Source organism: Acanthochromis polyacanthus, chromosome 16 (assembly GCF_021347895.1).
Source record: "Acanthochromis polyacanthus isolate Apoly-LR-REF ecotype Palm Island chromosome 16, KAUST_Apoly_ChrSc, whole genome shotgun sequence".
Classification (NCBI taxonomy): domain Eukaryota; kingdom Metazoa; phylum Chordata; class Actinopteri; family Pomacentridae; genus Acanthochromis; species Acanthochromis polyacanthus.
In genome coordinates, this window is record NC_067128.1 from 20,090,582 (window position 1) to 20,117,957 (window position 27,376).

The 27,376-nt window shown below is 41.5% G+C and overlaps 1 protein-coding gene across 3 annotated transcripts in view; it reads right to left on the minus strand.

The window, feature by feature from the left end:
* fut8b (fucosyltransferase 8b (alpha (1,6) fucosyltransferase)) overlaps positions 1–27,376 on the minus strand; it is a 113,989-nt gene that overhangs the window by 38,600 nt on the left and 48,013 nt on the right. For 2 of the 3 annotated variants that reach the window (XM_051960736.1, XM_051960737.1), the window contains exon 2: positions 9,115–9,795. In XM_051960736.1, the coding sequence (XP_051816696.1) occupies positions 9,115–9,317 (203 nt within the window). In that variant the 5' untranslated portion in view covers positions 9,318–9,795. Of the gene's footprint in view, positions 1–9,114; positions 9,796–27,376 lie in introns of those variants that run through there. The other variant, XM_051960738.1, reaches the window with a different exon arrangement.

Sequence of the window (27,376 nt, forward strand, 5' to 3'; positions counted from 1 at the left end):
CGGCACTATCCGGATATTAATTTGGTATCCGAATATTCGCCCCCCCAGCCCCCGTCGGACGTTACGGGACGGAAAGAATATGTGGCGTTACGGTCTTCCCTCCGCCTTCGGCCTACATCGGCTCATCTCATCATGTGATCACATAAACATATACCGTACATATGTCTATAACATGTACACATATGTCTATGTGATCACTCCCTCCTCCCCCCAGACGAAAATATTCGGAGCTCGTCTCTTCCCTGCGCCTTCGGCCCACTTCGGCTCATCCCGCCGTGTTCTTCGGCTCATTTCGGCTCCTCCATTCGTGTTTGTAAACACCACCCGAATGGCCGGGTGGCTGCCGACTCTGATGTTGTGCTTCACTTCATTGCATAAACACAAGACAAGATGCTGAAGACCTCTGCTGAAGACAAAACGAAGGCAACGAAGGTCGGTTTCCACTGGGTTCAATCTGTCATCAGGAAATGTTGGCCAGAACTTTCTAAAAATGAAAAAGGATCTGAATTTTTGACTTTTGTCACAAGCCGCCGCCACTACTAACACCCCCCCCCCCCCCCTCCACACACACACACACACACACACACACACACACACACACACACACACACACACACACACACACAGAGGCCAGAAACCACTATTCGGGCCAGCCCTAGTCGAAAGCATCTTCTTCTCTGAAATTCATTCAAGAATTTTATCCTGAACATCCACGGTCCGTGATCAGAACATCAACTCATGGTGTAATGGCATTATTTTGTGATTAAATGTGGAGAGCAAATAAAAAACTAGAAAAGCACTCAAGGTTATACTCCACCAAGGTTGTTCATTGACCCATATGGCAATGTCAGAAATGCAGCATTTAAAATATAAATAAATAAAAATTCAGCATTGGTTTATTAGTTATTGCTGACCAGAAATCACAACAACATAGAATGTGGCCATTTAATACAGATGTACCCACTAACAAAAATGAACTTGCACTGAACACAGGGCAGCTGTCGTAGGCCTTCACTTGTTATCGCAGCAATAACGACGCTGTGATGCTATCTCGCAATAAAAGAGAAATCATTCCAAATCCGTGTATCTAGACTATAAGCAGCGTCGCTGCTACAGTCGAATCACTTTGTCCTTGTGTCATTTCTGACCTTTTCTCAAAATTTCATCTAAATCTGCTCCTCCATTTTTGGGTAATCTTGCTTAAAGACAGACAGATAAACCAACGTCAATCATCACATAACTCCACCACATTCCTTGGTGGAATAAAAAAAGCATAACTATAACTATAAAGCCTTAATTGTTTTCTTTTGATCATAGTTAATGTATCAATAAAGCGCAAATGTGTACAGCTGGTGAGTTTGTAATGCAATACTTACATGGGCTAACATTTTAACACTGAAGTAGATACAGATTCAATTTTGAGGGGCTCATAAGAAATATATAAATAAACTTACCATTTTAAAAAAGCACAATTACATCAAAGCTATTCAAGTGCAGTAAATAGATTATGTAATAAATTGTTGCTGTGCTTTCATCTTTTACCAGTGGCAACAGTGGAAACCCCTTGTGATAACTGCACATGCTGTATGCTACATTAGTGCTGCACTAGGCGGTTGTTTCTTAGATGTGTGAAATGAGACAAAAAGGTCTATTGTGAAACAAAACATGTGCATAGGTCACTAGTGACTCATGATAGACACATGACAGAGAGCTCTGCTCAAAAGCAGCATTGTGCAGAAGTCAGAAAATTTACAGTTCACAGTTCTGCAAAACCCAATTCCTCCTTACAATTGAAATGTCACTTGGTCAGCAAGTGAGTTCATTTCATGTGATGTAATGAGCGATTTTAAAGTGCTTACATATAAAATGAGATGTGTTCCAACTGTATAGCTTCTGTTTCTGTCAATTATTTCTCACAGATAAATGCAAAGATATAATTTGACATTTCACAGCTCTGTGTCAGTGAACTATGAATAATAACAGCATGCATGTAATGAAAATACCGATGGGAACTTTGACATGCTCAGAACAGTTCAAATCAGCCATGACAAAAAGATAGTGAAAAATATAATACAAGATCAATTCCTCTGCACAAAAACATTACATCTGAAACTGCTAAAATGCTCAGGGGCATTGGTGAAGTGCTGCAAAGGACATATTAATGAGTCATCATGGCATACAAACTCAATTTGCTCCATGAATAAGGAACATCAGTCACTGGCAAGCATAAAAATGAGACTTCTAAAGTTAGAGCAGCCATTCTTGCTGCACAACTTAGATTTAAGTGTTCAAAATTTGGTCCCTGAGAAGCCATGGTCTCCCACTTCACTGAGCGCTAACTGAGCATTGTGCTACATTATGTAACAAGGTAATGAACAATGGCAAACCTTTGTACACCTGAGAGACATCATGGACATTTATGTATTATTATGTTATTATCATTTATATATTATTATTATTATGTACATTACTGTTCAAAGGTTTGCGGTCACCCAGACAATTTCATGTTTGCCATGAAAACTCACACTTTTATTCATGGGCTAACATAACTGCACAAGGGTTTACTAATCATCAATTAGTCTTTCAACAAGATCAGTTAACACGGTGTACCATTAGAACACAGGAGTGATGGCAGCTGCACCACTATGCAGATATCCCATTAAAAATCTGCCGTGTCCAGCTAGAATAGTCATTTACCACATTCGCAATGTCTAGACTGTATTTCAGATTCATTTAAAGTTATCTTCATTGAACAAAAACTTCTTTCAAAAATAAAGTTATTTGTAAGTGACCCCAAACTTTTGAATGGTAGTGTATGTCTTGAAATGAGGCTTGTTGTCTTTGTGCAATCCATGGTGTCCATTACAGCTGCCAGGCGTTTTGAAATTAGACCCAGATATATTTCCTTCTTAACTATCAGCTGTATCATCTCTCCTCATAGCAAGGTCTGTTCAAAATGTATTCAACAAGCTATCCCAAAAGGCCACACCTGAACCTGTTAGTTACACTATTGTGCAGGGAGTAGGACTATTTATAAAGTGACATCATTTTTCAGGCGTTTTAGGTGCTGGTAAAACAGTGAAAAAAATGACATTATATCTTCTTGAGGAAGACCAGCACAGAGCAATGAGTGGCAACAAGGCATAGAGGGTAGCTAGCACACGCCATAGAGGCCTTAACTCTTCATATTTACAGTGTTAGTGCTGGCAAAATATAAGCATTCTTAACCAAAAAAAGTATATATGGGAAATTGAATAGCTGGATTCAACAGCGTCTTAAACAATACAGGAGTGGTAGCAAATGAGAAAAACTCTGAGTAAAAGAAGGTACAGCCCAAAGGTGTAGGGAGGATACTGCAGAATGACAGACAAGCCATCAAAGCAAGGGGTGATGAGCCCCATCCGATTCAAGTGCTGAGTTTGAAAGCAGGTGAGGTTCACTATGCAACCTACTTTCCTCTGACATGCTGTTCCAGTTTTTCCTCCACTGGCTCCCACTCCTGCACCAGGTGACTATGAAGTTCACTGGTTGACCAGAGATAGGCAGAGCAGTGTGAATGGTAGGGGCCCAGGAGGCTCTGTGGCGCACACATACTTCCATTTTAAAATTTAACATTCTGTGGCGCAGAATATTAAATTTTAAAATGGAAGTATGTGTGCGCCACAGGTGCGGGCTGCACAGTGCAGTAGTGGTTAGCACCTTCGCCTTGCAGCAAGAAGATCCCCGGTTCAAATCCCGGCCTTCCTGGGATCTTTCTGCATGGAGTTTGCATGTTCTCCCTGTGCATGCGTGGGTTTTCTCCGGGCACTCCGGCTTCCTCCCACAGTCCAAAAACATGCTGAGGTTAATTGGTTATTCTAAATTGCTCGTAGGTGTGAGTGTGAGTGTGATTGTTTGTCTGTATATGTAGCCCTGCGACAGACTGGCGACCTGTCCAGGGTGTTCCCTGCCTTCGCCCGAGTCAGCTGAGATAGGCTCCAGCACCCCCCGCGACCCTACTGAGGATAAAGCGGTGTATAGAGAATGGATGGATGGATATTCTGTCGCTGAGTTCAAATGAAAACCTTTGTGCTGAAAATCATTGATATGATGGAGATGTAAAGCATTCTGGTGTGGTTAAACAGGGACAACATGCACACAATTTGCCTTCACATTAAGATGGACCATGCGTGTGTATATACATGTGTTTCTGTGCATCAGTACAGTACAATGCATCAAAGACCGGTCACTGATGTTCCAGCCACGTCTGGTAACTCAGTATCTCAAACCACTTGACTCCAATAAGTCAAGGTAGTAAACCAGAGGAATGTGGCTGTGGGAAAAGAATAGTGAATGCTACAGATGACTGAATACCGTAAGCCACTTATTACCATGAAAATCTGCTACAACTGCTCCATTTTAAAAGCAGCCAATGAATAATTAGGAATTGTTAGATGTGTGTATATGATTTTTTTTTTATGTTTGCACAAGTATTGCCTTATGTCAAGTCAGTTAAGGCATCTGCCTCTTTTATTTGATGTGTCTATGTTATGTCCACTAACTCAAACTGTGTAATTCCAAGTAAATTGATTCTGATTGGTGAATTCTTGCCTTGCATGCTCCAGTGCCTCAGTACATCTAGAGCGATTTAGCTCTGCTCTGAGCCCTACTTGACAGAGATGTCCCGACTACAGACAGTTTCAGCAACGGGGCTATTGTTAGTGGAAGTAGACTTTCTCTGAATGGGCCTAAGCAATGGCCAGGTCAATATGACTTCAGGTCGGATAACTGTGGTAGTATCATCTTGGTAGGGCTGCATTGAGTTTAAACTATTACAGAATAAATTAGTTATTATATGTGAGTGAACAGTGACCCCATCACACCAAACTACATACACTACTGTTCAGAAGTTTGGGGTCACTTTGAAATGTCCTTATTTGTGAAAGAAAAGCATTTTTTTCAATGAAGATAGCAATAAATTAATGATAAATATAGTGTAGACATTATTAATGTAGTAAATGACTATTCTAGCTGGAACTGGCTGATTTTTACTGGAATATCTACATCGTAGTAAAGAGGAACATTTCCAGCAACCTACAGCCAGAAGCAAACCGAACAACACGCAAGGACACATGGAAGTCAAGTGAATGAGACCTAATAATCAATGGCCTCCACTATTGAAAAACAATTCCAATGTCACATAGAAAAACAATGTCTAAACTTGCCTACCTTTCTATCTGCTCTGGAGTTGGGTCAGATGGTACTGTGTATTCAGTTCATTCTTTGCATCTGTTTTAACTTCCAGAACACATTACGTGGGTTCGTAGCACTGGATCAATGTAAACACTGCCTTAGTACAGCAGTGTACTGTACAATGGCAAACAGCTCATCTGGTTGGTACCAGGGTAGGCTGAAATAACAGAAAATGGTTAAGGGCAACAACTGTGGTTCTTTCAACTCTTCCAGTCCCCTTAGTGCTTACTTTTATTTCCTCCTTGGTGCATTTTACTGAGTGCAAACCTTACACCATCCATCATGCTCCCATCCTCTTTGCCTCCTGCTTTGTCCCCTCCTCCCTTCCCTCTGCTGGCATGCCTGGGGGATCTATCAAGTCCTCATCACTCAGTCCAGCTGTCACTCTCACCCCTGCTCTCTCCGATGTCACACCATCAGGCTGGCGTGTGTCATTGTTTTTACAGGAGCTGTGGCTGTGCGCCCAAGGTGACTGACAGTTGCACAGAGGGCGGAGCCAGACAGCCTGAGCAACTCAACCCCGTGCTCACCTCTCATTAATGCTGCTGGGTGATTGGTGGGCTGGCAGGCTGCCAGTCACTCTAATCACTCAGGAGTGGTCTGAATAACCAGATTAAACCAAACTAAATAACTGGACTGGACCTGTAGGTCAGCCAAGTAATACTAATTTGAATTCACGTGTTGACTGATTAATTTCATATGACAGTTACATTCTTTAAACCAGAAAAGCACTCAGAGTGTAGTACTCCAACAAGGCTGCTCAGTCGTTAGATAATTTCCGACAGATGAAATCTTGAAAAATATTTGTGGATCCAGAGTATAAGCCGTATCACTGAGTTAACCGCGTTAAAACCACATTCCATTAACAGTGAATTTAACCGTATATTATCCAGACTATAACCACGTCACGCATAATTTTCAGGGTGTTATGCATGTGTACGTCATGCACAGATACCGAATCATGTGGCCGAAATACGTAGCAGGGGGTGTACATTGATGCAGGCAGCTCATGTAGTGTTCACTTGTACGTTATCTTGCAATGATATAGAAATATATAACAAATCTGTGGATCCAGACTATAAGCTGCATCACTGCCAAAATCAAATTACTTGGTCCTTGTGTCATTTCTGACCTTCCCTGAAAAATTCATCCAAATGCGTTTGTTCATTTTTGAGTAATGTTGCTAACAGACAGACAGACGCTGATCATCACATAACCTCTGTCGCGTTCCTTGGCACAGTAAATATTAGAGAGTTCAGTTCAAAACTAGGTCATATGTATGTGTGAAAAATTCTTTAAGTTTAATGACTAAATATTTTCGTCTTCTCGACGATTTTACTAATTCAGAATCAAGAAAATCAATATACTGTGTAAATTAGTTCAGGACGACTATCCCTCTCTGTCATAAAGTAAATTAGTCAATGAAAACATGATCCCCTTAGATGTATAATGAATGCACCACACTGACCAATAAAGCTCAACACATCTACCAAGTGCTACTGTGGTGTAATAACACTAACCAAGTTAAATCCTACTTTGAACCATTAATCCACAATGCAGTGGGCTCCTACTGTGTAAGAATTCAAGTCTCACGTCAATATTATGGGGTTAAGTCTCTCTGAGGCCACTCATAAGAAATGAATCCACTAATGATGGTTAGGTACTTTGGATGGAACGTCACTTCTCTATGTCAGATGGGTGCTTGTAAAGAACTTGCTTTGCTTCTTGTACATCAGTCATACACTCATGTTCTCAGTCCGTATCTGCAAAATGCTGCTGCAAAACTGGGTTCAAGCATCAAATGCATGGTGCTAGTCTATCTATGAGCTAGTGAGCTGTTACATAGGCAGTCATTCTGTGACAACCTGCCAGCTGGAGTCTGGCTCTGTGCCATGCCTCTGTCAGCAGTTTGGTAGTGAAAAGATGCAGAGGAAGAGGAAGGCAAAAAATAATAAATAAAAGGCGTAAAACAGAGAACAGGAGGTCATGAACAGAAAAGGGCGGCACTGTGGCATAGAAGATAGGCAGCCCACTAATACACTAATAATCTCTTTATGTCTATTAGGACCCCATTATACAGGTAGATATGTATCTTAACACACACACACACAACACACACACACACACAATTAAACAAAGGACAAACCAACCCTTGCCACTGAATAGCTAATAAAGCTTAACCTCAGCAGCTAGTTGCCTGCTTTTGGCTTGCTTTGCCACATACTTAGCTAAAGCTGAGAGGGACTTGAGCAGGCACTGTAGTACTCCCCCAGTAAACAACTGTGGAGCCCTCGGTCCCAAATCAACAACCAAACTCAGTAACAAGCAACAAGCGTGCAGTATGTCGGGGACCCATCTGGACACTGGTCGACTGAAAGCTGCACTTGTTTTTTATGCCATGAATTCCACCTTTGTTTTTGAGCCAATTTTGAATAATTACAAAAGCAGGGGATTTAATCAGGGACCAGCTGTCTGAAGCAATGCGTGTGTGTGTGTGTTTTTATGTTTGTGCGCACTGATGAGGGCCCAGCATCAAAGTGAATCAGAATATCACAGAGGAGCAGCAACGGTAACATCTGAAGCTCAAGTTCCCTCTCAATATGGCACAAACCAGAACACCCTACTGCACGCCCTGCACATAAATGCACACTCATGAACCCATGTGCAGACTTCGTGTTTATGTGTAAAGAGAAAGACTGCCAGCATGCAGAGATAAGGGCAGAATCATCTGTCTCTCTGTTACACAGAGCGAGAATGCGTGAAAGATATTGGGTGTTAAATGCGTTCACACAATGTCTAACTGTCTTCCAAAACGCCACAACAAAATCTGATGAGGAGTGTCAGATCATCCATTTGCCTGTCACACACAGCATCTCCATACCTCCGATTAGCTTTTTAAACTGAACACTGATCAGCTGGTACAATCTTACAACAGCATTTGTTTAACTGTATGTCACGTTCAAGGTGCTGATTTATGATCAGACAACCAGGGAACTAGAGGGTGTACGTACAGTTTTTGTGACTGCACTTGGGGATACATTTAACGTTCTTGTAATTTTCTGGAGTAACTGACCTTCAGTTCTTAAAATAATGATGGGCAGTTCTTTCTCTTTGCGTAGCTGATTGGTTCTTGCCATAATATGGATTGTAACAGTTGTCAAATAGGGCTGGTCACTGAGTACCAACCTGACTTCTGCACAACACAACTGATGGTCCCAACCGCACTAAGAAGGCAAGAAATTCCACAAATTAACTTTGACAAGGCACACCTGTAAAGTGAAAACTATTGTAGGTGACTAGCTCATTGATGCAAGGACAAGGGTTTACAAAGCACAAATCAAACAAAGGGTGGCTATATAAATAAATGTAATCCATGTGAAAACGTAATCCATGTGTGTAACTGTCCTGATGTGTTTTTTCTCTTTCCTTCTTTTATTTTTGTTTGAACGTGTTTCAGTATTTCTTATTTATATATCTGAATTGTCTTAATTGTTTTCTATATTTATACTACACATTCACATTCTCTGAAATGGTGTGCTGTCCTGGCCAGGTCTCCCTCGGAAAAGAGATTTATTTTATTCTCAAGGGACTTTCTGGTAAAATAAAGGTTAAATAAAAAAACAAAAATATATATTTTGAAGAATCTAGAATATAAAACATATTCTGCCATTCAGAAGTTTGGCGTCACTCAGACATGTCCTTATTTTTGAAAGAAAAGCAGCTTTTTTCAATGAAGATAACATTAAATAAATCAGAAATACAGTCTAGATATTGTTTATGTGGTAAATGACTATTCTAGCTGGAAACGACTGAAAACGGCTGACACAGATGCATTGCCGTGCATAAACAGGTCATTTTGAATAACATTCAATTTGTTGTTACCTGAGCGATTCGGCCATGCGACGCAGGTCTTCATTCTGCTGCTTGAGTCGCTCTAGCTTGGCCAGGATCTTGGAAAGCTCCCGGCTGGACCGCTCTGGATGCTCACTGTCTCTCACCAAGTGACCACCAATGTAGAAGAGAAGTGTGCCCCAGGCTAGCAGCACCAGGGTAATCCAACGCCATGAACCTGCCCAGGGACGCATGGTTCAACCACGCCCACCGGAAAACGCCACTTGGTGTACCAATCCACCGGCCCACTTGCCGGATGTGCACACACACACTGTGCTCCGTCACCACAAATGCCACAGCACCAGTCTTGGCATTGGCATCTCTGCAGGGACGGTAAATGACAGACGAGAGGGAGATGTGTGTGTTGGTGGCTCGGGATTGTTCAAGAAAAATCAAAGGGTGTAGCTCCAGTGATCAACCAGCTTTTCCTGTGTACTAAAGCATCGTGAGTGTGCTCACAAGTCTGTGTTTTGACGACTGTGTTGTATCTACCCTCAGCTGTAAGTCGCTTTGGATAAAAGCGTCTGCTGAATGAAATCGTAGAATCATAGACAATCCGATCAGTGTCTTCACTTGTCCGCCCAGCTCCGTGTTGAAGAGTTTATCCAACACCACCTTTCTGTGTCCTTCCTTTCTTCCACTCTCACGAGATTCTTTTATTCAATTTGCATCCTGTAGAAAAAAAGAGAGACATGGGAGTTAGCTAAGCCTGTTACAGAGTTTTGATTTGCAAATACTTTCTGAACTCGTAGGTCAAACGAAAGCCAAACAATCCAGCTTGACAAATACTCCTGAAGAGGAGAACAAGGATGAGAGAGATAGTGTCATACAAAAAGAGAGATCACAGAACAGGGCAGCTAGACCAACAGTCAAGATGCTGCTGACTGGTCCCAACACAACCCAGTCTCAGCAGCCTACAAGATCGATCAGCATGACACTGCAATTTGCATTTACATGGTGATGTGCAGTATCTAAGCTATGCTGCATTGCTGTTGAGAGAGGACTGGGATGTTCCACTTTCAGTGCCTTGTCTGCTTGCATAATACATAGACAGATACTTGCACTCATGCACACTCCAGTCTTTCAAAAAAAAAACACAGCCCCTCCACATACCACATCCTTACCCAGACCCTTCTACAACCCATTTCCAACTCTTTCTCTCTTATTCTCCCTCTCTCTCTCCAAACCCCCCCCCACCCCCCACCCCCACCCACCCCCTCCCTCTCCCTCTCTTTCTCTCAGTTAAAGCACAGCCAAGCTTAAAAGGTAATGGATTTTTTGGAGTTGGCTAAACCCTACAAAGTTCTCCCTGAACATTTTCCTTCTTTTCCGAGTGCCCACTGCCTTCCCGGTAGGCTCTGTGACAGAATGCAACATTTTCAAGGTGATACAGCAAGCTAATGAAGGAGCAGGAGCAAAAAAATCCCTGGATCATCACTTCTCTTCATCCCAAAGCAGGGAGGGAGATGGTGATGGAATTCGTGCCGGGTTTATGAAGCAACCTTCTCTGTCAACTACCTAACAAAGCCCTGCCACGCAACTGACACGACTCGTGTGACGGGATGAAGACTGGCAGATATGTGCGTGTGTGTGTGTGTGTGTGTGCGTGTGCACATCATGCAAGTGTATGTGTGTACGCTATCATCTCTGAGCTTGTATCACAGTACATTGAAGTAATGCCAAGCATCTTCGGCTTTGTGTGAGTGGTGCTTGTGAAATGGGGTTGATTGACATGTTGCAGTGTCTCTGGTGTTTTTTCCTGTGAACATTTAAGACAGAAGAAGATGTTCCTGCTTGGGTTCGCCTGGCAGCACTGAAATAGGTTAACAGTAGCTTATCATGTTTACTACTGCAGCATAGTTGATATATAGGATGAAAACGGTGCCATGCTGTAATACCAGGGAGACTGTTTGTGCTTTAGTGGTGCAAACTGCCCAGAATGCAGCAGTGGAGATCAATGAAACGATGTGCAAATGGCTCTTCTTCATTTCTTACTGAATATTCTGGGATTACTGAAATCTGTACAGACATTTCTCCTTTGCTAGTGATTTTGTTGTGACTAACCTAGGCTGACACAAGGGTGGCTCCTCTTTATGCATGCAGCACTAGGATGTGCTGAGCTGTGTTTTATTATGGAAAATAAGAGGCGAAAGAGGATAGCACTCCACCAGCTAATGCACGACTGAGACTTTACCTAAAGCAAGGCTGCACAAACCTTTGTCGCTGTCTTTGAGGAACCATAAGGTTTGTATGCAGTAGGCTAAAACTGATCAAATGAAACGGCTGGATGAAAAAAGAAACTACTGCCAAACTGTGCATGCACAATTTTAATACCTTTCATGTATAAGCAAAACAGCTAGTTAATGTTAACGTAAGATAGCAATGCACTGCTGGTGTATTAGTAGCACTTTGGGGAATTTAACATGAAGTTATTCTGATAAATCCTTGGTTATTTGAAGTGATATTTCATTACGTTCACTTTAAAACTCATATCTCAGTCACAGTAAGTTCTACCCATGTATGTTGTATCTTCTTGTTTATTTTTTCCAGTTGAGGCATCCAGAAATTGCATCATCTAATATGACACTATGACACAAGCAACAAGATATTTCAGAAAGCTCAAGATGTGCAGTTTAAGTAGATATGCACTCCACCCTGCTGCTACAAACACATTAGGAGCAATCCAACTAGGGATGTGAACTTGGATGCAAAGTCTGTCCACTGGGGCCTAGGAATTAATGGAATCACTGGTACAGTAACTGGTCAGTGATATCAGTAAGATAAGGAAGAATTTTAAACAACAAAAGAATAACAAAACTTATTATGGAAAAAAACAAACTTAAATGAAAAACTATAGCGGTGAAATTTGGGTATTGTAGAATACAAGCATACAAACATCTTTGTCTCATTCTGTCCTAGTTCTCCAACTTCACAGAATTGCAATACTTAATTGCAGTACCAGCCCTTTTAAAGATTTAAAATATAAAGCTGACATACTTTCAATGGTGTACATATGCACAGTATATCGTCTGTTATACATATAAAAGACAAAGCACACTGCAAACACATCCAATATACTGGCCACAGTAAATGTAAGTTTTTCCTACTAGCAATCACAGCGGACTTTGGTAACCTCACACAAATTCTTGAGACCAGGGAGGTGGGGGACAGGCGGTGTGGGTTTGGAGAAATGAACGTGTCATCCGGAGGTTGACCGCCCCCTGCTACATGTGCGTGTGAGGGGAGGGGAGGAGGAGCAATTCTCTCCCTGGCTGCTCAGCCTGTTTACAAAGAAGTCGATGCAGAGGCGCGAAGAACAAGGTGCATGATGCTTAACGCAGCGTTTAACCGACTAGTAAAATACTAAACGTTTAATAAATGAGTAGGCGGTTAAACGATTAAACGACTAGTCGCGCACATCCCTAGCGGATACCAAGAAGGCCTGTGTCTGCAGGACGTAGCCAGATTAAAGAAAGAATGGTACTATACTATGAGGCGCGACTGCAATTTACTCCACTGATGAAGATCTGACGGTGTCATATTTCACCAGAAATATAGGCGAGTTAATCTGAGTTGCTAAGGATTTTTGCATTTTCTCAAACCTCTCACATCTGCCCTTAAGTCTAACAGGGAGGTGCATAAATAATGCAATTATAAAAATGACACTTAAATTAATAAATAAAAGTTCCCCACTGTGGTACAATCACTCCTAAGTTCGACTCTGTGACACATATGCTGACAGTACGATTTTAGAGAAGTTGGTCATTGGTACCTCTTTTATATTCTGCTCCCCCCCCCCCATGCCTCCTCCTTTATCTTCCAAGTAAAACAGAAACATGATTGCCAAGCCTAAGCTACAACAGACAAAATGAAATATGTGACTGCTTTCTTTTAAATCTGCAGCCCATATGTCATGAATTGAAGATAGAACCTCTTGTCTATACCACCTACACAGTATATCCCCAAAGCTTCCTTGTGACCTTGTGCTTCAAACTTAATCATTCTCTTACAGTGCCCTTCACGGTAAAGGCTGGTGTGGTGCATGTGGCACTGCAGGGTGGACTGTCAGTGCTGTCACAAAATGTCCCTGTGCTGCAGCAACATTCAGGAGCCTGAGGGGTCAGCAGCGATGACCTGTTTTCAGTCTGGCTAGTGATTCTTCAGCATGACTAAGGCCGCAGCAGAGGCCATCTATCAGTGGCCTCTGGTCTCCAGACAATAAGCCCCGCAATGAGGTCCACTACTGAATTATTCATGGAGCCTGGCTATGAACGGCTTCTATTACACCAACACAACCACTCCTGTTCGAGGACAACGGGGAGGGAGTGTTACATGTACCATATACAAGCTATACCTTTGCTTCTCATCTATGTTGGTACAATAGATTGTATTAGTGTATGCTGCTAGGAGCAAGGGGGATATGCACCACTATGTGTTCTATGTCATGGTATGTAGGTTAGTGGCAGAGAGATGTAATGTGTGTCTGGAAAAAATAACAGGTAGAGGATAAGGAACAAATGCACACTGAAAGAACGTCGATGAGAACAAATGAAGGCTAATAAAAACTGCTTACACATCCATAGGCGTGATGCAGATGTGTATTTGACAGATGAAGGTAAATGTGGCCGATGATTGGGCAGCAGATGTATTTGTGCTGATATTGTCACAGTTTTCAACACAATTTTAACATGTGATCTGCCAGATCATCTCATGAGCACCATGCAGGGGGCATTTTAAAGGCATTTGGACTGCAGAAATGCAACACTAGAAACATTAACATCACCTGTGGGGGCAATTTTTAACTTATCCTGGGAGGGTTGCTGAACAAGCACTTCTTCAAAAACAGCCTTTTTTTTTTTTTTTTACTGCAATGAACCTATACTAAAGTGGGTGCTCTGAGCAGCTTGCGTGCTTTATTTTCTCAGCTGGTCTGGAGGCTCAACTCACGACCTTTCCCTTAGGCTTCCTGTTCCCATGGGACAGATCATACTGGTGTCAGGCATGTAGGATTGACACATTTTAAATAGTGTAAGCACACCAGCACTTACAGTTAGTGGTGGATGAAAAAACAGCACTTAAAAACTATTGAAACAGATTTTGTCACATCCTCCACCTCTGACGCCAGGTTAGTGTCCCATCTAGTAATATTCCTGATAATTAGTATATTCATTTGCAACTGTCCTGGCTCGGACAAACCTAGTCCCAGCTAGCTGTTTTCTGTTTTTTTTTATCTGAGACTAAAAGTTTGTATAGCAGTTTTTTCCCCACCAGTCCCACAGGTGTCTCCATTAGTTTCACTTGTGGCAACTGCTTTTCAGTTCTGCTTTTTACGAGGAATACTTCCTGCTGTAGTTTTTCTGATGGTTTGTAAATAAATTATGTTTTACTCCAAATACATGTCTGCTGTGCCTCTGTTGTCCTGCACTTGAGTCTCTGTATCAGTACTGTAACAGTTTTTTGTCAAAATGACCAAACAAAACTTTACATCACACAAAAATTGGAATTTGAGAGAGAATAAAACTCACTGAAGCAAAAAAAGTAATCTCAACAGTAAAACTTGTCATTTGCAAACAAGGATTTTTTACAACTGTAAACAGTTTTCCTAATTTTTTTTTGTTCACAGTTCTCTCAATTTATTTTTCAACGTCAGCTTTGCAGTAACGCTGTCAGCGCTCTCATTTTTGCTCCTTCAGTTTTTACTCACAGCTTTCACGTGGGACACTTTTATTCAGCGTGTGTCCTCATTGGTTTATGAGTTCCTCAAAATTGTTCAGTGCAGTTCAAAAAAACAACACAGAGCAGAAATATTCAGCATTCATTATCTGCTAACCACCCATACTAGATTTCTGCAGGGTTAATAAAGGGTAAGTCTTAATTATTTCTATATGTTGTCTGTACTGTGCCATACGTTTGGCTGGGTTAGATTAGAAGAAAAGCTAAGCTTTGCTATGGAAGATAGCTTTTACCCAGTCAACTTTAGCCAGCTTTCTAAGTAGCCTCTCTCTTAAATTCTTATTTTTGTTTGATGTTTAAGATGCTTTGTGTGAGTGTTTTGAAACAAATCTGATTTCATAGTGAACAGATACCAATATACTTACTCCAAAAAGAAGCTGCAAAAGTTGAAAACTATAATAAACTTAAATGCTTGTTCCACTGACTCTTGCTTTTTGGAGCAAAAACATCACAATTACATTTTGACTGATATTTTCATCTGTGGGCTGCTCAGTGGCCTGGTGGTTAGCACTTTCATCTTTCAGCTAGAAGATCTCTTGTTTGCGTCTCGACCTTCCAAGGATCTTTCTGCATGGAGTTTGCATGTTCTCCCTGTGCATGCGCGGGTTTTCTCCGGGCACTCCAGCTTCCTCCGACAGTCCAAAAACATGCTGAGGTTAATCAGTGACTCTAAATTGTCCGCAGGTGTCAATATAAGTGTGATTGTTTGTCTCTATATGTAGCCCTGTGACAAACTGATGACCGGTGCAAAGTGTCCCCTGTCTTCACCCTAACTCAGCTGGGATAGACTCTATCCTCGCTGGAACCTTAAAAGGATTAAGTGGTGTACAGATAATGGATGGATGGATTTTCATCAGTATGAAGTGTGACTCATTCAGCAGCAGAATGCTCCCACTCCCATTGCTGTCCTTTGCGATTCTGTTGGCTCAGAGCCGAGATGCAGAGACACCCATAACTTTTTGGGGTGCCCAGGGTGTTTTATATGTGAGTGAGTACAGCTGACTGCATGTGTCCGCACGCACGCGCGCACACGCGCACACGCACACACGCACACACACACACACACACGCACACACGCACACACACACAGGGAAGTAGTGAATATTTCATGAGCTGCTGTTTACTTCACAACATTTCTGAGCTGAATGTGCAGGAGTCCATTAACTTGAGCTTAAAGGCAGAGAGAAAGCCTGGTGTGGTGACAAACATGGGGAGATGGAAGAAAACAGATGAATGGTCATGATATGGGCATGATCCCCAAAGTAAACGCAATGAGTTTGAATGCATACACATGAAGACGGCCCCTTACTAGGACTAAATACACTGAGGTCATGTCTTCAGTGAGTTGAAATTCTGCAATTAAAGATAAATTAGACATGGTAGTCTTTCAAGACTGATAATAATATAGTTTGAGTTATTACATTGAGTTACATCATCACATACCTCACTAATTATGTGACGATCGGCATTGGTTTGTCTGTCTGTTTGTCTGTCCTTTCGCAGCATTGCTCAAAAACGGACACACAAAATGAGGTGACAATAAGAAACAAACTGCCATTTTCAGCCATGATGGCTATGGTAACAAGAAAAGCACTCAGAGAGCGCAGCACTGCACCAAGGCTGCTCAGTTGTCGTATGATTTCCAACGGATGAAATCTTTAAAAATTTGTGGTCCGCAACGGTGGATTTGTAGTAGGATCGCAATCACATGATTGTCAGCAGGCAGCTGACGTACCGTCCCTTTTTGTCATGGTTACAGTGATGCCGTACTGATATCTTGCAAAGATACAGAAATCTCGAACAACTCTATGGATCCAGACTATAAGCTGCATTACTGCCAAAATCTAATTACTTCTTCCTTGTGTCATTTCTGACCTTCCTTGAAAACTTCATCCAAATCCGTTAGTCCATTTTTGAGGAACGTTGCAGACAGACAGACAGACAGACAGACAGATAGACCAACGCTGACGGTCACATAACTCCGCCGCATTCTTTGGCGGGGTAATTAAATATACCAAAACCTGCTGATTATGTCAGCTTACAAATGTTACTAACATTCAGACTGCATAATCTGGTATACATGGTGTCTAGTACAAAATGCAAACGTTTGTTTTCAGGGACGGTCATGTTGTTAGAGAGAGACACACTTGTATTTTGGAGAACCATCGATATGAACAACTGAAGCAGTGAAGGCAGCCCACCTCATCACAACTTTGGGATTAAGTCTCACAGATGTGACTAAAGGTCTCAGAAAAGTTCTAGCCATGCAGACCCTGAGACCGCTACAGCTTCGCATTCAGTATCACAGCTAAGCACACAGCCTCTCCTTCAAGGTTATCTCTGTGGAGAATTCGCTGACAGCAGGATACATACGTACACACATTCACACGCGCACACGCACTCACATGGCGACACAAAGATAGATACCCATACACACACATAAATGGCTGTGGCAGCAGGGGTGTGGGCGGAGCTTGTTTGTGCTAGCGGTTTATGCAAACACGATATTAATTTTGATGGAGAGACATATGATTAGCAGTAAAAATGCACCAATCATTTCCCTGTTTTATTATTTTTTATTGTCCAAATAAAAATACGGACCTGGGTAGGGGCCCCACCTGCCAACCCAATCTGTCTCCTGATGAGTGAAGGTGGATCTCGGGGCTCAGACGTGGTCAAGGACAGCATGGTAAATTCACCATGTCAGAAAGGGTGATGAACTGGCTCTCTGCGTGTGTGAGTGTGTGTGTGCGTGTGCGTGTGCGTGTGTGTGTGTGTGTGTGTGTTTGAAAAGGAAGGGAAAAGAGCAAGAGTCAAAACCAGTCAAGCCACTGCATGTATCATTCCTGGAGCAGAGAGGACGTGAAGTGTCAGCGAGTGTGTGACAGTTTGAGTGTGCATTCGGCAAAAGGTGGGTTTGCAGAGAAATAGATCATGTAAATTATGTACAGTACTATTAAGAAACACAGCCCTCAATGAAAACCAGAGAGGATGTTGCAAGGAACCTTGACTGTTAATTTTTGCAAGCAACGGAAAAGTAAAAGCTCAAAGTCTGTGCCATCCCTTTACCTGTGCCGTGCTTTATTGCTGCTCGGATCTGCACACAATTACTGTCTGTTCCAGTTTCTATTCCTCATAATGAGTCCCAATGACAGCTGACCTTTCACAGCCTGGGGTGCCAGGGACGAGTTAAAAAGACGGAGGCAGTATAGGAGGGTGGATGGGCCTGTAGTGACCCCATACAGAGGTTGCCAACCTTCATTCAATCACTATAAAGTGGTCTAATGAGTGGCTGAATACACAAGAGAAAAGAGAGGGCAAGAGGAAGGAATAATAGAAGAAAATCTGTGGCTAGTGGAAGGGAGAGGAGGGGGAATAAAGAGGACAGAGAAAGAGAACAGCTACTGTTACACTGGGCTCAACTGTGTGATTTTTATCATCTGAATATGTGGTGATGCATAATGTGATGAGACTGGATCCACTGAATATGGATTCTTTTCCCTCAGAATATGATCCGATCTTTGAAACAACACTTAGAAGTGGCCAAGCTCATACTGTGATTACATTTCTTAGACTAGAAAAGCTCTCAGAGAGTGCAGTACTCTACCAAGGCTGTTCATTCCCTCATGCGGCATTGTCAGAAATGCAGCCTTTTTTCTAAAAATGCAGCAGTTAATGATCATCAGAGAATCATGGCAACATAGAATGTGGCATTTTATATAGATGTACCCACAAACAAAATGATGTTGCGCTGAGCACAGGCGTGTGTTAATTGTACATTATGTATGATACGGAATCACGTGACCTAAATATGTAGCAGGCAGCAGCAATTGACAGGACTTGGAAAGACCCCCAGAATTTAATCAATTGTTCCTTGTATCATTTCCGACAGATAAGTCCTGATAAGTCCGCAGCAGTCGATTTGTAGTAGGATGGCAATCGTGATCGTCAGCAGGCACTTGACGTAGAGTTTACTTGTAGTCATAGTTACAGTGATGCCGTGCCACTATCTCGCAATGATACAGAAATCTTTAACAAATCCATGAATGCAGACTACAAGCTGCATCACTGCCAAAATCTAATCACTTGGACTTTGTGTCATTTCCTACCTTCCTTGAAAATTTCATCCAAATCTGTTAGACCGTTGTTGAGTAACGTTGCGAACAGACAGACAAACCAAGGTCAATCATCACATAATTCCGCCACGTTTAGTGGCAAAACAAAAATGTTTTCAATCTACAATTAGAGTACTATATAAAGAAAAGACAGATAAATGCATTCTAAATATACAGTATTGCAGTTAACACACTCATAAAAGACCTAACAGCGTGGACACTTAGCTGTGTGAACCAGTGAAACACTTTGTGATCAAAAATCACACCAAAATGGCCGGATGTGTAACCACAGCTCAAGAGACAGGGCTGGCAGGAAAGCAAAGGTGGAAAATCAGACATGGCACTACAGCTAGAGACAGAGAAACAATGTGTCTGAGGCAGAAGCCAGTGGTTAGAGGACACTCATCACAGAGGAAGAAAAGAAGAAAAATTGCTCTGATCTTCTATTGCAATATCCCAATAAAAGCCAAGATTGACGGGAACAAGGGGGCTTGGTGGTCATTTGAGCAATAACTTATATTTCCAGCACAATAAGCAGCACACTCCACCCTGAACATTTTCTACCTCCCTCATCTCCTGCAACAGAATTTACGGTCAGCAGTTATCTCACATTAAACCCTGGCTCAGGGCAAATGTAGTTCTCTCCCACAAGTCAAAGTGCCCTCTCCAAGGCCAACGCTTGAATGATAAAACAATGACTGTAGAAAAGCAAAGATGGAGAGGAAAGCTGCAGCAGAAGAGACCAAGACAGCAGCAGAGGAGAATGACTATGAACAAGGAAGAAAGAAAATTAAACAGCACAAGACCTGACATCAAGAACAGCAAGAACAATAATAATTTAAATAAATAAAACATTATAAAGACAGAGGAGTATTTTGTTTTAAAAAAAAAGGTGGAGATAGGAAAAGTAGGAGCAAGGAGAAAGATTGTGGTGGTAGACACAAAGACAGAGAAGGAGATGAAGACACTTCCCTGAGGGGCCCAAGTCCTGACTAATACAAAAATTCTATAAACAGCAGTAACACACAGCTCCCACAGATGCATTGCTCTTTGCTGCATTCCCTCTGTTCTCTTGCTTTCAACATTTAGGTATTTTACTCTGTGACCTTAAATCCCTGTGTTGCAGAAACGTCTCAGCAGTAACAGGTAACATATTTATTTATCCTCTGTTCAGTCTGAAAATCTTGCCATTACCTGCACAAGAGGAAAAACTACCTAATCATGACAGTAGACAATTGATTGTTCTTTCCTCAACTTTCTAGAAATTTGTTCAAATGCCTTCCCCTTAAAACAAACCATTTTATAAATTTGGCATTAGAGAAGATTAATGCATTTTAATGCATTTTCTTCAATTACTGTAGATATTCAGAAAAGTCTGCCTGTTCAGTGATAATAAGGATGTTCGTTCTAAGCAAGAAGGCCTCATTTCTCAGCTCTGGTCTTTTCTGTTGACTTTAACCTCCATGTTTGCTTTTGCTTTGAGTTTCCTCCAGGCACTCCAGTTTCCTCCCACACTCCAAAGGGATGCATCTGAGATGAAATGAAAACCAAAATTGCCCACCGCTGCATGCACTGGTCTGTCTGTATTGGTCCTGTGATGGACTGGCAACTAGCATGAATAAATGTTAAAGCAGACTCCAAAATTAAAAAATGGACTGGTTGAGATGGGTGTTGTCTGCCTTGCCACTGCCTGACTGCATCTTTGCAGAAATGCTACCATCCTACTCCCAACTCCCCGACTCATTCCCTTCTGTTTTATTCTGGCCGCAGGCTTTCTCTTCCTCATCTTAGCAGATTTCGGTTCAAGCTTGACATTTAAACCGAAATCCATTGGGAGTTGCCAAGAAAGGACTGAGGTTTTCCATTTAATTGCTTTGCTTTGAGTCAGGATTGTTTGAAAATGGTAAAATACTCTTACCCTCACTTAATGATGAGAGGTTACTGAGCAATGCTGGGCTTCAGGAGGCTTGGATATATAAGTCTAGTAGCTAATTACATAAGAAGTAAAGATCCTCTTTTTGCACCTCATAACCCAAGTTTACCATCACTCCATTTCCTTCCATCTTTCATTTTAAAATCTTGCGTTTTTCCTGTTACTTTGCAGCTGCCTGAATGTGTCACAAGACAAACCATCCTGACTGAACATCTCATCCTCATCACGTTTTCTACTTCCAGTCTGCACCTTTCATTTGCCTGAATTCCCCTTCATCTCCTCTATTCTGGCTCTAGGTCTGGTATAGAGTTTGTCTGCTTAGCTCATCAGTTTCCGCTTAGCTGCTCCTTCTACTTAATGGAACCTGTTTGTCATGGTACGTGTCCACAGAATCCATCAATTTCTCGCGTCAATTTCCAACGCCTCTTGAAACTTTCGTAAAACATCTAAACTGGGGCACCCAACTGGTTGAGCGGGTGACCTATAAACGGAGTTAAAGTCGCTGACGCAGCTGTCATGAGTTCAAGTCCAACCCATGGCCATTCACTGCATGTCATTCTCCCACTCTTCTACCCACGTTTCATGTCTTTCTCTCCACTGTCTTCGATAATAAAGTCTAAAAAGGCCAAAAAATAACTTTAAAAAAAAAACCAACTAGCCATTGTTGAACTAAAACGAGGACAGATTATTTCTCACCTCAAATGCTCAAATATTTCTTGAAGAGCTGTTTTTGTAAAAAAAACAAAACAAAAAAAAACAGAATGTTTGCAACCAAGCCACCATGTTGGTCCGACACTTCTACTGGAGTGAAGCTATAGCAGCTGTCATGTGACCACCGAGTGGCCCAAAAGTGGCACACCCACCAAGCGGACAATATTCAGATGCAGTGCATTTCCATGCAAGAAAAAAAAGTCCCTGTGCACACGTACTATAAGCCTTCTGTAGTTAAATGTATAGATTGTGCAACAAATTCCAAGTGTAAACACTCACTTGAAAGGTATTTTTAGTCAAAGATGTAGTACTGCATCAACTTGGCATGATTTTTTTCCTTGGCTGGTTCAAAAAGAGTTTACTCTTGTGCTGTAGTAAAACACTCCTGTCACCAGACTGAAGGCTTTCTGCTTTACTAGAGATATTTTTCGTATTTACTACATTCAGCCTTGACTTGCCTGAGTTAGATATATGTACCATTGGCTGGGAGTGTGAAGAAACTGACAATTACTGGCTTCAGTACAAACACTCCCTCTGTGGCTTTGCATATCCAGTCTTTTTTAGTGCATTCAATTATGACTGGTCCTAAATGGTTCAACCCAACATTCCTCAGAATGTTGGGTTGAACCATTTAGGACCAGCTGAGCCAGTTGAGCAATGCTGTAAAAAGACAGACAAGAACAACAACAAAAAAAAGTCTGCCTCACCTCTTGAGGATGAAGTTTTCTAAATGTGACTGAAAGGAAATACTGGCAAACTATGCACCCTGATCCCAGCTAACAAGGCTTATAAAAATGGCATCATCTGTCTTCTCTCCACTAAGCAGGACCTGTTGCTTAAATCATATTGGCTAACAGAAAATAAACAAAAACAAAACTCAATACAGAATGTGCCAGCTCGTGCCAACTATGAGATGATGTACCGACAACACAATCTCTCCTTAGCATTGCTGCAAACAGAAGTCTTAGTCCTTTCTGCTATCCAGTGCAGGCACCACTGAGGCCTTATTAGTACCTGGTAAAGTCAGAGCAGTAGTGACTTTGTAAAAACTGAAAACGAAGAGAGAGACTAAACACTTCTTCCACTGCTGGCAGAACATTGTGATCCAACTGGGAGCAGCTGCATCCCCGTTTCAATAATGCACTAACAACACACTGCCCCCCTTACAGTTGTGAGGATCAGTTGAAAAAAAAACCCGGCAAGGACAGAGACCCAGATACTCTCCTGTCTGGCCCTCTAGCATGCTACGCATCAGCTATGTCACATTACCAACATAGCAGCAAGGCTACATACACTACTGTTCAAAAGTTTGAGGTCACTTAAAACTTAAGCAGATTTTTCAATGAAGACAACATTAAATTAATCAGAGAGTCCAGACTTTGTTAATGTGGTAAATGACTATTGTAGCAGGAAATGGCTGATTTTTAATGGAATATCTACATAGGGGTACAGAGGAACATTTCCAGCAACCATCACTCCTGTGCTCTAATGCTACATTGTGTTAGCTAATAGTGTTGAAAGGCTAATTGATGATTAGAAAACCCTTGTGCAATTCTGTTAGCCCATGAATAAAAGTGTGAGTTTTCATGGAAAACATGAAATTGTCTGGGTGACTGCTAACTTTTGACCGGTAGTGTATGTGTAATGTTGTGTGTGCACAGAGGTGGTTAGAGTAGCTAAAAATTGTACTCAAGTGAGAGTAACGTTACTTCAAAATAGCCCAGTGGAATGGAGTAAGAGTAGCGTTTCTTCTTCACAAATCTTCTCAAGTAAAAGTTAAAAGTATGGCAGAGTAAAACTACTCTCAGAAGTGCATTTTTTTTTAAAGTTACTTAATGAAATGTAACGGAGTAAATGTAACTTGTTACTACCCACCACTGCTTGTGCATAATGTCAGCTGTCTTACACAAGAGTGCTGACAGTGGTCTAGACAACACAGGGAAGTCCATCAATCCCTCTCTGGAGAGGGTACTGCTTGTTGCCTATTTAGTTCCCTTGTGCACTGATTGGACTTTCAGCCCCTCATTTGCTCACAGCTCCCATTCTCTGAGTGTCTAACCAGTCACTGTGCACAGCTGTCATGTGTCTGGTGAAAGCAGTGTGACTGACATTCATTGTTCAAGACTGAATATGCATTTCTCCCTCCAGGACTGACGCATGCCAAATGAAGGACATTCCTCTGATTGATGACATCTATTTATAACAGAGTTCTCCATTTTTACTCTGTTATAGTCTTTCTATTTCTCTCAGTCTGCTATACTGACCTCTAATGTACCTAGAGTTAGAATTCACAACTGGGCAAACAGAAGGACCAAAACTTCAGATATATTGGAAACCTGTTACCATTCACCCAATTTTCCATTTGAGGGTGAAAAAAAACAGTGTCTATTTTGCTGCATAAATTATACAGAAGTAAAGGGATAAGGAGGTGGGGTTCTTCTGAGCACCAAGGTTAGATCACAAACATAATCAAAAATGTACTGCCTGTTGTGTTTCGGCACTGTAGCCAGCCTAGCTCAGTTCCATTCAAGTGAATCCACAGCGTAAGACTGTCCAAGCCTGTGCTGAAGTCAACATTGCCCATTAAAGACAGGTCTTCCCAGAGGCATTGAGAGGAGAAACTGCAAGGAAGGTGATGAAGGGGTGATGGCCTGACCAGATGAGAGGGAACACAGGTGGACTTGGCAGGAAAACAAGATGCAGTTGTTTGTGAGTCTTTATAAAATGTTTTATCTGATCCACAATCCACTAAATAAGATGGAAACTCTAAGCTACGGCAAAAGATAGCAAAATGAAGGGAAAAAAAAACACAGTCATCTTCTGTAGCACACTTACACTGGGATGCATTTAATTGAAATTCTGAATCTGCATTCATTAAATTAAAAAAAAACAAAAAAAAAACAAACAACAGTTGTGCATCCTCTTCCATTTCTCTTGCCCTGGCTCTTGACGATTTCTCTGTCGCAACCCATAGATACAAGCCAAGCCGAGCAGCAAAATCTTTCCTCAACATCTGCGAATCAAAATACGAGAAGTCAAATACATTTGAGTCTTCCAGATTCTGTTCGTCATACAGATCACCGTTTATGGGCCCATGAAGTGATCCAAATACTTTATTTCTACATAACATACACAAAAATCACTTACATTTCTTTTCCTGGTGAACATCCGCTGGGCATGATGACAAATGCTCTGTACCATGTTATCGCTATATATTGCCATGTAGAGCAGATTAAGGATAGACTGATATATCAGGCCGATATTTGAGTTTTTTTACTTGTATTGGCATCGGCCGATACATGCATGGTTCGCCGATTTATTTTTCCCTGGCATGAAATGTTTTAATGATGCCTAAATATTTGTTTTATTTTATTTTATAGACATTACTTGAATAATTAAAAGCATCAAACACTTTTGTTCATTTGAAAGTATGTGTGGTAAAGTTGAACAAAGCTGAATCCTACTGTGTACAGTAGTTGTTGTTTTATTTATGCTTAAGTTAAAATATTTTTTTAATTTTATTTCATAGACATTACTTGAATAATTAAAAGCACCAAACACTTTTTGTTCATTTGAAAATATGTGTGGTAAAGTTGAACAAAGCTGCTGAATATTTTTTTACTGTTCAATAAATGTTTCTTATTTTAAACTTGAGAACTTTAATATTTGTTATCATTGTGTCATTTTTTTTATCTAAATTGAAGGAGGAAAAGCAGTATCGGCCCCAAATATCGGCTCAAAAAATATCGGCCATCGGCTAAGGGTGATGGAAAAAAATTGGTATCGGCCCTGAAAAATCCATATCGGTCTATCCCTAGAGCAGATGACTTGTGTGTCTGCCTCTGAACTATTGATCTGCTCACATTCAACATAAACACAATGAACAGGCATGATAATATCGCTGTCACAGCATGCAGGAAATGACTGTACAGTTTAGTTATCATAAGTAAACACAGACCATCTGGAAACTCCTAAGCACAAGATCACAGAAACAACTCGACTGTGAAATAGCTTTCATGTACTAAAACACCACAGGCAGAGTTTGTTTTTATTGTATTTAGTATCTTGAGATAAAAGTGAGTTTGATTGTGCTGGAAAATCCTCAGCTAAGATGTAGCCTTTTATAAAGCTCCCCAAATCAAACAGCCACTTGGCTTAGAAATTCTAATCACATCTCTGTGAATACATGAACCTGGAGAATAACATAAACCATCAAGGCACATTTTGTACAAAGTGTGCAGTGATCTTAGTGCATTGATACAATGCTGGGATCCATGGGCTTGTGTATCGGGAAGGGGCTAATTTGGTCTTAGTCTGTAACTACAACATCTCCTCCCCTCTACCGCTCTTTCTCCCTCCTTAGCCTGTCAGATCTGATCCTCCCAATGTGTCCTCTGTGGTGTCTGATTCTGTTCCCCTTCCTGTCGGCGAACCAAGGGCCAGCAGAGGGTAACAGGCTGCCAGTGTCTTGGCCTAGCTCCCCACAGCCTAGTCATTACTGCTGGCTAACAAGCAGAGAGCGAGGGACGTATGCGGCTGCTCTTCCTCTTAACTAACAAAGAAAAAGACCTCATGGGTAACTGTGGTAGCAGCAGCAGCACAGAAGCACAGGCTCCTGCTGGACACATAATGGTGCTTTCTCATTATAGGCTGTCTCCTGGGGGAAAGAAAAGTTGTACATGCTGGGTTATAGGTCCTTTCAACTAGGCTGTGTGTGACTACAGGGGTAGAAAGGAAGGAGCGTTTTGTGCGCGACCTGTCATGTGCCACTGCTTTCAATTATTTTAATGTAGTGATGCTTTCGTATTTGTGCCCGTACGTATGTGCCCTGTGGTGGATGTTTACATGCTTCCTTAATGCCATTTTAATCAATCAATCAATCAATCAATCAATCAATCAATCATTATTTATAAAGCCCTTTTCATGCCAGGGAGCAGCTCAAAGTGCTTTACATAAAAACAGTACAACAATTAAAACCACTTAATACAAGAGATATAAAAACAAACATACGCACACACATACACATAAACACACAATCACACAAACTCGGGAATTAACACTTGAACACTTGAGGAAACGCTATCTCACACAGTGTGGAAACAACAGAGAATGAGGTTTAGTTAAAAATGGAAAAAATAGGATATATAAATAAAAGCAATAAAAATTAAGATAAATAGGTAAAGGGATATATAAATAAAAATAAATAGGATATACAAATAAAAGCAATAAGCGCAATAAAAATTAAGATAAATAAATACAAGGAACAATTTTGTATTGTTGCTGGTGCCATGGATATTAGCAGAGCTCCTCAGAGGAGAGAAACATGAAATTAATTTGACGTGACTGATTCCAGTGGCAGCTGCACAGTGGCTTGGTGGTTTGCACATTTCGCCTTGCAGCTAGAAGATCCCCCGGGTTCGCGTCCCGGGATCTTTCTGCATAGAGTTTACATGTCCCCCAGCTTCCTCCCACAGCCCAAAATCATGCTGCTAATATTTGGTAACTCTAAATTGGCCGTAGGTGTGAATGTGAGTGTGATTGTTTTTTCTCTATATGTAGCCCTGTGACAGACTGGTGACCTGTCCAGAGTGTCCCCTGTCTTCACCCTTAGTCAGCGGGGATAGACTCCAGCCCACGGAATATCTGCAAAGCAGTACAGAGGAATATTTCCAGCAACCATCACTCCTGAGTTCTAATGCTACAGTGCCTTGTGAAAGTATTCGGCCCCCTTGAACTTTTCAACCTTTCGACACATTTCAGG